General features: G+C 38.5%; 1 protein-coding gene across 1 annotated transcript; it reads left to right on the forward strand.

Annotated features, from left to right (window-relative positions):
• Nucleotides 1–324: 324 nt before the first annotated feature.
• On the forward strand, nucleotides 325–4,200 carry LOC149250089 (uncharacterized). The gene is made up of 2 exons (XM_089453549.1): nucleotides 325–1,335; nucleotides 1,621–4,200. The coding sequence occupies exons 1-2, from the start codon at nucleotides 325–327 to the stop codon at nucleotides 4,198–4,200; spliced, it is 3,591 nt and encodes a 1,196-aa protein (XP_089309675.1).
• The last annotated feature ends 11,655 nt before the right edge of the window (nucleotides 4,201–15,855 follow it).

The raw sequence follows: 15,855 nt of genomic DNA on the forward strand, positions 1-15,855 counted from the left end.
AGTACTGAAGCTATTGAAAGAATTCGAAGCAAGGTCTGGGCTGGAAGCAGCTCTATATCTGTAGACGCCTCTGAAGCCTCAGGCGGTTTGGCCATTCTGTGGAACCCGTAGATCATCTCATTATATGACTTCCACGCCACTCTCCATGTTATTCAAGCCTCCTTCCACCTCATAGGCACTGGAATCCATGGGCATCTCACAAATGTTTATTTTCCTCAGACAATACAGTAAAAATTAGAACTGCTGGAAACAATCTCTATCCTTAATGAACATAGGAAATTCCCGCTCTGGATTGGTGGCGGTGACTTCAACATAGTAACATCCATGGAAGAGAAACAAGGAGGTAGAATCAGGCTCGACAGTGACAGTGATGGCCTCAGACAATTCATTCAAACCAATCAACTTATGGACATTCCAACCTCCAATGGAATATTCACCTGGACTAACAAGCGCCGAGGTATTCATCATATTGCTTCCAGGCTTGATCGATTCCTACTTTCTGATAATGCAATCCACCTGGGAGGGGATTTCAATGCTTCCATTATCCCCCAAGGCAGATTTGATCACTGGCCAATTTCTCTACAATGGTCCAGGTCAGGCAACTGCTGCAACAGACCTTTCAGATTCAAAGCATTCTGGTTCACAAATTCCAATTTTAAGGCGGTAGTTAGCGATGCATGGGCATTTTACATCCTTCCAGAGGGAGCCAAAATGTATCAATTCCAAAAAAAATTGAAAAACCTGAAACATGTCCTCAAAGTTTGGAATCGCACAAATTTTGGTAACATCCAGGCGAAGCGCCAACAATTGGAACAGCAAATGCACATACTTCAACAAACTCTCATTCTTGAAGGCCGAACAGAAGAACAAGCACAACAGGAACAGATACTCTGGAACCAAATTGAAGAACGTCGGAAACAAGAGGAAATACTCTGGCGGCAAAAATCCAGAATCAACTGGCTCAAAGAGGGGGAGAAGAACACAAAATTCTTCCACAAAGCCACTATTCAAAGGCGAATGCACAATAATATTACCTTCATCAACAATCAACAAGGTGAAAGAATTGAGGAACATGAGGACATGGAAAAGGAATTCACAGGGTATTTTAAGGAAATTCTAACGGAACCCATTGATAACAGGGATGAAGCAATCAGAGCCATCACGCAGCATATTCCAAGCATCATAACTGCGGATCATAATAATAAACTACTCCAGCCCACGTCCTTGCAGGAAGTTGAAGAAGCCATGGCGCAACTCAAGGATGGAAAAGCTCCTGGGCCTGATGGCTTCACAGCCAATTTCTTCCATGAATTCTGGGAACTCATCAAAGTTGAGGTATGGGACCTCGTTGAAGAATCAAGAAGCATGCATTGGATCCTCCCGGCCCTCAATACCACCTTCATAGCTCTGGTACCCAAGGGAGAAGAACCCAACAGGCCGGAAAAATACAGACCAATCGCATTATGCAATGTAATCTACAAGCTAATCTCAAAGGTCATCGCAAACAGGCTCAAACCTCTCCTGCCCTTACTCATCTCTCCAGAACAAACTGGATATGTGGAAGGTCGGCAGATCATGGATGGAATCATATTATCAAATGAGGTAATACACTCACTAAAGATTCTCAAGAAACCAGGTATGATACTAAAATTAGACCTTTCTAAAGCTTTTGATAAGCTTAGTTGGAATTTTATTCACAAAATGCTTTTAGCCTTCGGCTTCAGTGCAACCTGGACCAGGTGGATTATGAACCTCATTACTTCTCCAAGCTTCTCTGTTCTTTTGAATGGTTCTCCTTCACCCCCCTTTCGACCCTCCCGCGGCATTAGGCAGGGGGATCCTCTTTCACCTTTTCTCTTTGTTCTAATGGCCGAAGGACTCAGCAGACTTCTCAAAGCGGCCGTTGCCTCTCAAGAGCTTAAAGGTATTTCTATCCATGGTCTCAATCCTCTGTCTCATCAGCAGTTCGTTGATGACACCATGCTATTCGGTCATCCCTCCTCGAGAGAAGCCTCTGTTTTCAAGTCTCTTCTCTCCCTTTACTCCGATGCCTCTGGCACTTCCATTAATGCCTCAAAATCTCAGCTCTTCTTCTTTAATACACCCCCCTCTACTCAAAGAAATATTGCCCGAATTCTGGGATTCACCATATCCCATTTGCCATCCAAATACCTTGGAGCTCCCCTCTCTGATTCAACCATCAAGCATGCTTCCTGGCGGTCTCTCCTTGATAAGCTTGAATCAAAGCTCTCATCTTGGACCTTCCGTGCTCTTAACATGGCAGGCAGACTAGTCCTGATCAAATCTGTCCTTCAAGCTATGCCGTTGTACCTCTTTTCCATCATGGCAGCTCCAAAATGGGTCCTTAAAGCCATTCGCAACCTCCAGCGCAACTTCCTCTGGGGCTCCACTGGACGGAATAGAAAATGGGCTCTTGTCAACTGGAAAGAAGTTTGCAAAATCAAATCAGAAGGAGGACTAGGGCTTCGGGATCCGCTTCAAAGTAACAACACAATGGGAGCTCGAATGTGGTGGAATTGGATCTCCAAACCTCATTCACCTTGGGCTCGATTATGGCAAGCAAAATATGCCCTGGGAAGTCAATGGAACGATCTCATCAGAATCAACTCCACAGCCCAAGGATCACCAATCTGGAATACTGCAAAGACTCACAACCACTTCATTCAAGAACACAGCTTCTGGGAAATCCACTCAGGCACGACAGCTAGGTTTTGGGAGGATTCGTGGCAGCAGCTCCCCAAACTTGCAAATCTATTCCAAAAGCCCCTCTGGCATTCTCATATGCAGCAAGAGAACCTTACTCAGGTTCACCAATTCTGGCAACAAACAGGGCATCATGGATACCAATTATGGAAACCAACGAACAGATGGCAGAGGGATTGGCCGGGCGAAACATATTCAGATATTGATCAAGAACTCACTCACCGCAGAATCCATCACTTCAACCAGCAGGACAAGCTCATATGGGGTCACACACACAAAGGCACATTCACAACTAAAGAAGCACATCAACTGTGCTATTCAGACTCCCAAGCGGATAAAGATCAAATATGGGCACGAGTTTGGTTACCAGGGTTATGGCCTAAAATCTCAACCTTCTTATGGCTGCTAAGTAAAAGGCGCATTCTCACATGGGACAATTTGATAAAAAGTGGATTCATTGGGCCTTCACGATGCCCAAATTGTAATCTCAACTCTGAGACCATCAGCCATTTAATGGAGACATGTCCACTAGAAAAGAAACTCTGGAAGAAAGTGGAGCAATGCAACAAGAGAACAGAACCCAGGGGCGAGGATGTAACGGAAAATATCAGGACCTGGGACAAGAACCCGTTCAAAAGCCAACTTCTCAATACTCTATGGGGTCTCATACCAGGCTTTTTGTACTGGATTCTCTGGAAAGAGCGCAACTCCAGAATCTTCAACAACACTTCCCGGACAATCGATGCACTGTGGCTCATCTACAAAAGAAATATCCAGGAAACCTTAGCCATAAGAACCTGGTATGACACAGACATGCCAGAAGCGCAACAAGAAAGGGACATTTTGAAAGAATGGAATCTTGATCTTTCTGCCTTTGCAAAGGTCATCACCCGTCCCCCACGCAGCTCCACCTCCCCATCCTCCTGGTCCCCACCAGCTACCAATTCATTCAAGCTCAATTTCGATGGGGCAGCTAAAGGTAATCCTGGACCTGCCGGATTCGGGGGAATCTTCAGAAGCCACACAGGAGCACTTCTGCACATTTATTATGGTTCATTAGGCAAAGACACTAACAATGTAGCCGAGCTGGAAGGCCTCTGGCAAGGGATCTGTCTAGCAGAAAAAAATCACTTCTTCCCTCTTGAGGTCGAGGGAGATTCTCTCATCCTAATAGCAGCAGCCAAGAAAATTCAGGCAGGAGCTACAACAGTCAAGGTAGCAACTAGCTGGAGATTGCTAAGCAGATTGGAATCCCTGGAGGCAAAGCTTAAGAATCCTCAAAGTATAACCTTCCAGCATGTTCGAAGAACAGCAAACCAGGTAGCCGACAGAATGGCTAACCAAGGTGTTTCTCAGCCATCACCATACTTCTCCGGCTCTTTGGACATGGTCGATGATGAACAACTTAAAATGGACTGCATCTCTTTGGTGCAAAAGGACCTCTCCCTCCCGGATGCGGGTGGTTTTAATGTGTAGCAGGTCAGTGGCTCGTCACATGGGCATGTGTCAGCCCGGACGAGCCACGTATTCCGGAACCGGTGTGCATTTAAGGGCGGTGGCGAATGTCCATCTGCGCGTTTTAAGACGAGTCCCTTCAGGATTTACTGTTGTCCTTGGTAGCGGGAAAATGGAGTTACAAAGGCTTGGCTCCTCTGTCATTCTCCCACAGTTCTGCGTAAGGTTTGGGTGCTCGGAGGTTGCGTTAGATCACTCTCTGGTTCTGAGGGAGGTTTCAAAGGGGCATTCCTGCTCTTTGGACAATCCGGGGATGCAGCGTGAGCGCCAAAGGATGATCAGCAGGCGCGGAAGCTCCAGAGGTCGTGCTTCGTCACAGAGGCAAGCTCTTTCCCCCTCTTCCTCAATTGAGGTTTCTTCCGACCGCAGTCGCTCCAGAGGACGTGCAGTTGGCCGAGGTAGAGCGATGGAACATCGAGAAATTATGGAATGTGGGCACTCTGCGCATCCCATGGTGAGATATCGTATTCCATGTACTCTATCAAATTCAACTTTTATTGTTACAGTTTCGGTGGAGCATTGTAGCAATCCTGGTGGGAAGGAAGAAGATTTTCCAGCAAGCCCTCCTCGGATTCCTGGGTTGGCTCCCACAGTCGACATGCAAGTTCTTGCGGTTGATATGCTGCACCCCGTCATAGACAGTTCCTCCCCAGACCCTCGGGCAGGCCCAAGTGAACCTGCGTAGAGGAACACGCTCCCTGAAACGGACTTCTCCAAGCAATTCAGCTGCAAAGCGGAGGAAGATCCGCACACAACAGATGATGACTAATTCGACATGCAGTTCGCCACTAGTCTCTGAGAAAGGGCTTTTTTCTCTGTTTGCTCTCACCGCCATCTTGTATGTGTCAGGACTCAGTCCTTATGTATTTCAGTCCTTATATGTTTCTGTGACGGATATCCTTATTTGTTCCAGTCCTTATGTGTTTCAGTGTTTCAGTGTCGGCTATCCATGTATGTTCAGTGTCGGTCTTATGTACTGTCGATATGGTTCAGTGTCGGTCTTATGTAATTTTGGACATGATTATTCCTGAGCATTCTATCATTCTCCCGACAAGAAACACAGGGCTACGGCTCTGCTGTAACACTGATGATGTAAATTTTGACCTTTTTGTAATATAATAGATTAGTCTGATTCAAAAAAAAAAAAAAAAAAAAAAAAAAACATATAATAAATAACTACAATTAAAATTTATCCTAAATCAGAAATGGATTAAGAGATGATTTGCAAGGTTAATCACATAACAAGTCAAACTTCTATTTCCCCGCTAAAATAATTTGAGTTGCATGAAAAACAATGTAGGGTTTTAACTTATTTTGCATGAGAAACAATGTGGAGCTAATATATTTTGCACTATAAATGATATGGGGTTAAATTACCAATTTGCAATATTAATGAAAGTGGGTTAACAAGGTCTTTGAAAATTTAGGAAATCCTTTTTTTCATCATTTTGGATTTATCTCAAGCCTATGACCAATAAAGGTTGCTTGGTGTGCTTGAACAAGCTCTGAAAGATAACCTTGTGCACAATCCAAGTTGGATGCCCTTCTTGAACAAAAAAAAACAATTAAACCTTGTGAAAATATTTAAGAAAACATGGAGGAACATTCTTGCAAATACTTGAAATAATATGGTAAGAATGGGGCAAGAAAATTTTATATTAAATAGGTTGTTATTAGTAAAAGCCCCCATATTTTCAAAGGTGTGAACTTGCATCCATATGAGGTAATTTTCACAAAAATAATAATATTAATACCAACTAAAATGATTGATGGTAAGTATCTATATGTGTATTTGTAATAATTTTTTTAATTCATATAAAAAAACTTACATTATACTATCTAAAGTTATTCTAATTTTTGTAAGTATAGTTGATATTTTATTTATTGTGAGCTCTATCACAAGGTGGGCAATAGACACTCAAAATGGAGAGTAATTTTTATTCATTTTTTTGTTGCAATGGATGATGATAATGTCACATTCTAACTTATTGCAACAAATGGTGATGATGAAGTTGTGATTACTAGATTAGATGCCTCTATCAAATATGAAACACACAATGCATTACATTCATATCTTCATAGTATTTCAAACTTATTGAATACTAATCATAATATTCATCCTTCTTCTAGTTTTCAATTACATAAGGTCTAAGAACACAATAAAATGTGGAATTTATGTGGGAACTCCTTGCTCAAATGAAATTTTCATGGTTACTTTTAAACTTATTGAAATGCATTTTGTACTTTCTAAGACTATGAAGAAAAACAACTAAATAGAGTTCATCATAGAAGGCTATGAGGATATTAAGGAAGTTGTTTTCATCTTGATAAAAATCACCTAAATTTAGGTTCAAGTGATCATACTCAATCTCTTGGTAAATCGAGAGTGGGACCAACATTTAAATTTTTCCATTTATATAATATCTTATAGTCTCATGTGCATCTACATTTTCATGGGAATCATATTAATGGGATCTCACTTATCATTGTTAATGATTGAGGATGAGGAATATGCTTCCACTACTACAATACAAGGCCATAGCATCATCATAAGCATCAACTCCCAATGTGTTTTCATGAAAAAGTTGAAGTATGGATGATACAAAACATGGTTCTACAAGGAACATCATCTTTTGCATCAACCTTACACAATGTTGCATCACCTATGCATTGTATGTTTTATGCATGCTCTACAAAGTGTAGTAATAGTGATGATAAATATAATGATAAATCACTTTTTCCTCGAGTTTGTGTCTAAATCATGTTTTTTTGTGTCATGTTAGCAACATGGGACACCTATATGAGTTGACATTTCATATTCAAAATCCTTCTCATGTTTAACTTGCCTTTTTGGTAGCATCAAATTATGGAAAATTTAAATTATGTTATGTCATATTCATGTCTTCTTAGCATCATTTTACATCACTTTTGCATTTTATTAAGATTACATGTGCATCAATATTATCCAATTTTATGTTTCCAAATCACTCAACCATTAATATGCATGGGCAAGCACTTCCCCACTCCTTTCCCACCACAATAGGAAGGACCTAAAGAAATAATGTGGGGATAATTACTAGATGATTTCACTTTGTTTAAATCCTAGTTATATTTTGTTCATATATTGGTATGAGATAATAAAAATGACTCACCCTATCCATTTAGGGGTAGGAACCTCATTGAAATTGGTTCTTAAGTATTCATATTTCTATTTATCCATTGCTTAGGCTTGGCCATTATGTGTAATTGATTAAGTGAAATAAAGGAGTACTCATTGAATTTTCCCAGAGGTGTCTCATAGAGAGGGAGGAGAGAAATTCAACCAACAATTGAAAGGGATTGGGTCCCACCCTCTCCCTATTGGTTGTTTGAGCAACTACACTAGAAAATGCATCATATTCATCACTCATGTCATGTTAGTGTGAATTAGTATCAATATTATTTATTTTGCATCATGTTAGCATCTTTTTACCATCAAAGTAACTACAATTTGTGTCACATTAATGTCAAAACAATGTCATTTAATGTTAATATTGTGATACAATTATTATTAATGATACAACTATATTTACATAAATAATAAATATAATTAATTTAATTTAATAAAAATAATAATCATTTTATTAAATCAACAATATTTATTTTCAATTATTAGAAAATTTATAGCTATTAATTATTAATTTTATAATATTTTAAAGTCCATAGGATTGTTGAGTAGAGTTAATTTATTTTTTAATATACTAATCATGAAAGTAAAGATATGATGTCTATATAAACATAATAATGAAATTTTTAATATTAAATAATAAAATAACCATGTTATTCTTTCTCAACACACTGTCACCTAAAATAAATATCAACTTAAAAGCAACTTTCTATAAAATATTACATAAAAATACAGAGAGATGAATTTGAACTTAACATTAGAAGTTGATAGAAACATTTCTACTTCCCTCATCTTCTCAACCCTCCCTATCCTCACTTTTTGAACATAATAAAATGAACATAATTTCAATATCATAAAAATTGTTCACATTTGAATATGTAATTAATGACTAATCCAAATATATTTCACCTTATATAACTTATATAGTTTATCCTTTTGATAAACTTGGAGAATCTACCAAGGGTTATTACTAAATTATGACCTCGGGGTCCTGTTATGTATATGTTGTAATGCTATTTGTTTACTAGCACTATTTATATCAACCCAATGTTTATGGTATTCTCTTTATTGCTCCACTTGATAGTGTCAAAAAATTCCATTATGTAAAATGATGCACTGATTTCAAAACATTTCCTTTATCAATAAATTGCATATTCTCATAAAATAGTATATCTTCTCTATCTTTTATTAAGTTGAACCTTCATTTCTAATCATCCTCATCTCTAAGCCCTATAGCAAACATTATTATTCATGACATATGATACATAAATACCAAGAAAAAATAGTATAATATTGGATTACACTCTAAAGGATATTGAAAATGTACAATAAATTATATTACAACTAGCATGTTGAAATTTATTGTAATTAAGACCCACAAAAATTTCTCCCCATTACACCGATTGGAGGTGATTTGTATCAATCTATGGTCTCTCCTTTTTTATTATACTATTCATAAATGTTGTAAGTTTTTTTTATCAATCCTTTTGGTAACACATAAATAAAATATAATGAGTAGAAATTAGAATTATAAATGCAACTATTTCTAAAATAAATATATATATTTTCAATATTATATAACATCATTAAGTACGTAATTATATCTCATTGGGGATTTCTTGTTTATTCCTTATTGGTTGAAATTCTTTCACCTTTTATGTTCTAATGTTCCTACACCCTTTCCCTCTATGTATTGTCATTTTCCGAGAATCTCCACTAGAAACCGTATGACCTATAGATCTATTATTATACTAATACAGTACTGATTTAAATACATAAAATACATGGAATAAAATATATTCATAATTTGGCATGCATATAGAAAATACACTTGCATAACACCAACATATTCAAAGATACCTAACGATCTAACTCAAAGGTATGTGCATAAACCATAGAGAGGATCGTGAGGCCAACAATAGAAAGGGGATGGTTTAATTTCAAGTAAAGATGGAGAAATATTTTTAAGGGTGAAACATCTCGATGGGTTCATGTTTATGGAACATGTGTGGTTTATGGTATCATAGGGATATGTGACAATTTATGTGATGATGTTAGTGCTTTGAGTTATGTTGACATGATTTCTATACAACTTGAAAACTATAATAAACAATTTAATGTTATGTTACATCAATTTGAAAATGATGGTATGAATGAGTGTGTACATATGATTTGGAACATGCAAAAAAGGATTACAATAATGATGATTCAAACTCATAGTTTGATTATTTTTTTGAGTATGCATTCAATTTATATTTGTTGGAATGCAAACCATCATATAGATAAGCATGGGTTGCATTTTATCCAAATGATACACATATAAATGCATGGTCATTTGACATGTGGATTATTCTTCAAATGTTAGGTGACTAACATTTCCGCCCTTAATCTAAATGAGTTATTGTGAGTCCAAGCATAGAGATGAGGAAAAATGCTAATGGATAAATGTTCTCTCTAAATCTGGTGATTTTGGGATTACGACAAACCCAATGGCTATAATAAGCCAGATTATTCTACTAAACAGTGGTTTAAGGCTAACCACCAACTTTGGAAATTATCTCCAAGGCTTACTAATTCCTAAAACATTTCCTAATTTCGCTAGAAGTTGATGTCTTCTACTGATTGGAATTAAGTACTCTCGAATGGTGATTTGAAAATGATTACAAAATTTGGAACTCGACTCTAAGACTTAGAGATTCCTGGAACATTTCCTATATTTATCTGGAATTTGATATCTTCTACTAACTAGAAGTGCTTGCAAATGGTTATTTAAACATGACTACAAACTAATGTCTAGAAAAATCCAGAAGTATTCTACTAAAGTGTCATTTCAAAAAGACCACAACCAAATCAAATCCATGGCTTTGACTCCCACTACAACTCTCACTCTAGCTTAGGCTTGAGGCTTTGGTTATATAGGTTGCTCAGACTCTCCTGTACATTCCTGATTGACGAGTCTTATAAGTAGAAGCCCTGTTTTCAATCACTTATATGATTCCTCACCTATCATATATGAGGTGAGAAGATGAAAATATTTCAACAATGATCATTGGGATGAATATAAAAAACTCTTGTAACAGCCCTAGTGAAAAATCCATGTAATAAACCTAAATGAAAGCAAAAAATAAGACCATGACTAAGGGACACATATTCCAAGATGAATGTTGGGCAAAGATATCCCACTGGGCATCATTGGATGTGTTTATGACTAAAGGAATTTGCAAAGGCAAAGGCATAAAAAAACATTTTTGCCACATTCATTTATAAAAATAAAGGAAATTAGGACAAAAGTGAGGTGAAAGGTCACATGTTGCATGTGAGGAGGAAAATGAAGAAAATAGAGGCCCAATTAATAAAAAGGCTTATGAGGATCAATTGGAAACTTTTGTCAGTTTAGTTTGGAGCTCTCTCATTATTCTCTCTCTCTCTCTCTCTCTCTCTCTCTCTCTCTCTCTCTCTCTCGCTCACTCTTGGACACTTAGAGTTTTCTTGGAGCACTCTAGATTTAGAGAAAGGAAGGAAAATAAAGCAAAGGGGAAGGAAGGAAAGCAAGGATAAAGGAAGGAAGAGAAGGATCAAACAACTTTAGCATGAATACTTGCAGGTAACATATTGCATGCGTGATTTCCTAGCAGGTTTTGACATGCATGGATTTTCATGTTGGTGTATGGTTCTCTTGTTGTCAGTGGATTGGTTTTTCCAGGTTATGACAGTGACTTTTAGCCTAGCCTTGCCTTTTCTGAATGCCATGGTATGTTGGGATGTTTATCTCAGTTTTTATCTTTGGAATTTCCAGATGGATTTCATAATCTAGGGCAAAGGTGGTATCAAGGTTTATTCCCAAAGTGCTAGGAGTCCCTTGACCAATTTTGGCAGGATACATAATAAATCCTAGGGGAGGAGACTTGGTTTAGGGCGTAATGATCCGGGATTGGATTGTGGTAAAACCTGAGAGACAAGGAGTCAAAAAATTCCTCAAAGATAGTGATGTATTCCGGATGGAATTCCAAGTTCGGTTCAGTTTTGTGACCAGAGCACCGGTTTTGGTGTGATCACGATTTGGTGAGGGTGGAGGTGGTTTAACCTATGGATTCCCATCGTTGTTTTTGGATTGGTTTATCCATGATATTCGACATTCATACTTGGAATATGGAATGGGGGTGACTAGCTAAAAGAAATATTTGGTTCAACCATGTCTATGTTCGGGTGGTACGTGGAAGTCCTGAACCTGGTCAGATTTTCCTATGGTTAATAAAATCTAAGTTCTCTTGCTTTTGTACTTGTTTATATGTGAATTTAATGGTTTTTATCTCACTATTATTTCCATGTTTTTATGTTGGTTATAAGTGTTAGTGCTTGGAATTCACCTAGGCTGAGATAGACAAACTCTCAAGGCTACATCAAACCATTTCACCTCGTAGCTAGCCCTACGAGGTATGAGAAGGCTCTCTCGGGTCAGATTCGATAGATCTTTCAATATGATTAGGCTGACCAATTAATAATAAAGATTTTAGGCTAGTAAATTGATAAGGGGGTTGATTTAATGATTTTTTGGGGTTTTTTGTGGCAATTGGTGGAAGTACAATTCAAGGTGCGGGGATTGAGCACAATTTTCACAGGGGGATCTAAGGGGCAAGGTAGGAATGAGTGCTGATGCCTTAATTTGAGATGGATGATCAGAGATGATAGAGGAGAAGCTAAAGAGGGCAAACACACAATTCGAATCCTCTCTAGACAGTAGAAAACATTAAAATTGAACAAACTAAAAAGCTGAGCATGTTAAAACATGAGTTCAAACTTTACCACTTCATCTGTCCAATTTAGAAGCATAAGAGAGATGTGAAACACATAAACAAACTTACAAGAACATGTAGAGAACACACCATCAACAATCAGATCCACAAGAATCCTCAAAGATGTCTGTAAAACCCTGGCTTTCCTTGCCTTCAATTGCAGAAATAGATGCACAATATACAATAAAGCTTCTTTACACAAGAGTCCAACCATGAAAATGAGAAGGAGAGAGCATAATATAGACCATCTAGACCATCTAACTCCTTTCCCCACCTCTAGGGGTCGAGCTCAGCTTTCTAGGAGCAGTTTGAACAAATTCTAAACTAAGAACTAGAAAATAGGCAGCCAAACAACTTGCCTCTATTACTTAGCTAACTCATCCATGCATTAATTTTTCACTTTTTACATCATGGAAGCTTCTAGAAGGGTAAAGAAAGATAAAATCTACCAAAGTGCCATGAAAATATTACATTTATCCATCATCTACAAGTAATAATAGTCAACCATAGTCAAAACAGTGTTTTTTGACCGAAAATGTGAATTCTGGCAAATCTGGAAGTTCTGGTCGCGCCCCTAGAAGTTCTGGTCACGCCCCTTCACAGCTGTTTTTGAGTGGGTTCCACTGGTCCAAATCAGGTGCAAGATGGCTCATTGGAAATCTTGGTCTGTATACTTTCCATCCCAAGTGGAATTTCTGAATTTGGAGTTGTTTTTCCCCCTCAAAAACCATTTCTCCCAAAGTCACTTTCTGCAACTCAAAAAGTGGGCAGAAAGTCATTTTTTTGATGTATTTTGAGCTTTTGGAGGCTCAAATCTCAAAATCAGGCTTCTCCCAAGTATTGGTAATTTTTATTTTTGCATGCCCTTTCCAAAAATGCTAAGTTTTCAAAATTCCGAGCAGTCCTCCAGAATGGTCGCGCGCGGGGCGCGACCATTTCATGGGCAAAAACCTGTAATTTTACCAAAAATTTCACAAATGACAAACTTTTCTCCAAATTTCTTGAAATTTGGGCTGGGAGTCCCCAATCAAGTACCATGCTCAGTCAAAGAGGCTTTGGCCAAAGTTTGGAGTGGATCGGGCGTTTTCCTTCATTTTTGTGCTTTAGCCAACCGTCCTTGGAGCACCTTCGTTCTCGCCGGTATTTTTGACATTTATCTCAAACCATGACACCTGTGTAAAAAGTGAAAGAGGTTTTTCTTCCTTGGCATGTTGTGGACAAAAACCTCTCTCAGTTTTGAAAAATTCATGTTTGATTGCTCAGAAACAGCTTTTGAGTGAAACTTGTCCCGATGTGTGAAACAAGGGATTTTGTCGAAATGGATCGAAATGAAGGGGATAGAGGGCTTCTAAATTCTTGGGGAAATGTTTGGGAGTGGGGAGGGATGTTAGGAAGCAGGGGAAAGTGGAATCTCAGAGATTGAGTGAGGGGAAGGGGTCGAAAAGGACAAAACACAGGCCAAACCTAGAAAATTGCCAGGTTGTAGCTAGAAACTAGGGTTTGTGCAAAAATGAGCAATTTGGCGGATCTAAGGGATGGGAAGTGTTTGATAAGGTACTTTAAGTATAGGGGAAGGTGTATGAACATCAGGAAACAAGTTTTGCCGATGATTTGTCTGCCCAAGAGAAATCGCCTTCAAAACCCTAGGAGAGGGAATTGAACTTGCCTGGGCGCAACATGAAGCATGAACAAGGTGTGAAATGACTCATTAGACACTGACATGATAATGAAAACCCTCTGAATGATGATAGGCTCAGCTGAATGATGACATGGACTGACATTTGGACAACTTTAAAAACAGTGAGAGCAAACCCTAGACCTAATGCCTAGTGACCAAATTTTGCTTGAAGACTCACTGAAATGACAAAATTTGACCTTGACACTTCAAAATCACTTTGTAAGAGCATATTTGATCACTGGAGGAAGGCTGTAAAGACTGACACTAACATTGGCTCCAATGGGGATGGTAGCTCCTTGGATGTGCCAAGAACCTTAGACCTCTGGGAGAGCAGACCAGTGCCTTACAATTATTGGGCGATGGAGTCATTATTTACACCTTTGACACAAAACTTTGACACATTTATTGAATGAAAACTTGACTGAAAACTGACTGAAACTTAACTGAAGCTTGACTCAAACCGACTCGATGGCAAACTGAAATAACTTGAAAAACTCACTCAACAGACTAAACACAAATGACTCATGACTGACTTAACTAAAACAAGAGAAGGGCAGCAGTCCATCAAGATGTGAAACCATGATGACAACCACCTGTGTTTCTTACAAGACAATATACATCAAACTATATCAAAATGCCAATGCAGCCAATCAAGCAGATGCCTTCTTGACTGATTCTTCTTATCAGATCTTCTGGTCAACAGTACAAACCTATAACTGAGCATCCAAAAACATAGTTGACCATGATCTCCTTCATCACTGAACACGGCAATAAACACTATCACTGCTGGTTGCAACAAACTTGCTAGAGGATCGTGAAAAACATGAAGATTTTCCACTGCCACCTCCTGCTGAAAGATCAAGGTGTCCTTTGCTTCAAACTCTGATCTACCTTCATCATGTGCTTCGGTAAAATTAGGCTCATAAGCTTCAAAAAATTCCGAACAAATTGATGAGCAGATCTCTTCTTGTAAGTTTGTTTATGTGTTTCACATCTCTCTTATGCTTCTAAATTGGACAGATGAAGTGGTAAAGTTTGAACTCATGTTTTAACATGCTCAGCTTTTTAGTTTGTTCAATTTTAATGTTTTCTACTGTCTAGAGAGGATTCGAATTGTGTGTTTTCCCTCTTTAGCTTCTCCTCTATCATCTCTGATCATCCATCTCAAATTAAGGCATCAGCACTCATTCCTACCTTGCCCCTTAGATCCCCCTGTGAAAACTGTGCTCAATCCCCGCACCTTGAATTGCACTTCCACCAATTGCCACCAAAAACCCCAAAAAATCATTAAATCAACCCCCTTATCAATTTACTAGCCTAAAAGCTTTATTATTAATTGGTCAGCCTAATCATATTGAAAGATCTATCGAATCTGACCCGAGAGAGCCTTCTCATACCTCGTAGGGCTAGCTACGAGGTGAAATGGTTTGATGTAGCCTTGAGAGTTTGTCTATCTCAGCCTAGGTGAATTCCAAGCGCTAACATATTGGCGACCATACTGGGGAGAACAAACTTGTTTGTGTGTTGATGTGTGTGTTTCATAAGTCCTAGACGGAGCCTGAAGTTACGCCAGAAGCCTTCGAAAACGCTCTTGTTTTACATCAGCGTTAGTAGATAAACGTTGCTTCAGTCAATCTCCGTGAGCTTGTGAATATAACACTTCATTCACTCTTTACCCTGGTACATGTATCAAGTTTAGATCTAATTGTTGATAGTGGACAACGATCAGACACTTGAAAGGCTGAATCATTCACTTGGCGACTCCTTTCACTGAAGAATCCAACGATCAATGCTTCATGGTGACTTCACTGCAGGAAGATCAGTAGCTGTGAGATTTTCATGATGGACCTAATCGCAAGAAGATATGCTCCCTTGAGCCGAGATCACATCCCCGGTTTTCCAAATAAAATTCCAAAGGTAGATTGGTCAAGGAATCTGCCGATATTTAAAGATGATGGTAAGAAAGATGCCGCTCTACA

This window comes from Pinus tabuliformis, chromosome 7, assembly GCF_031772625.1.
Source record: "Pinus tabuliformis cultivar Carrire ecotype Pingquan chromosome 7, CPIR1, whole genome shotgun sequence".
NCBI classification, from domain to species: Eukaryota; Viridiplantae; Streptophyta; class Pinopsida; order Pinales; family Pinaceae; genus Pinus; species Pinus tabuliformis.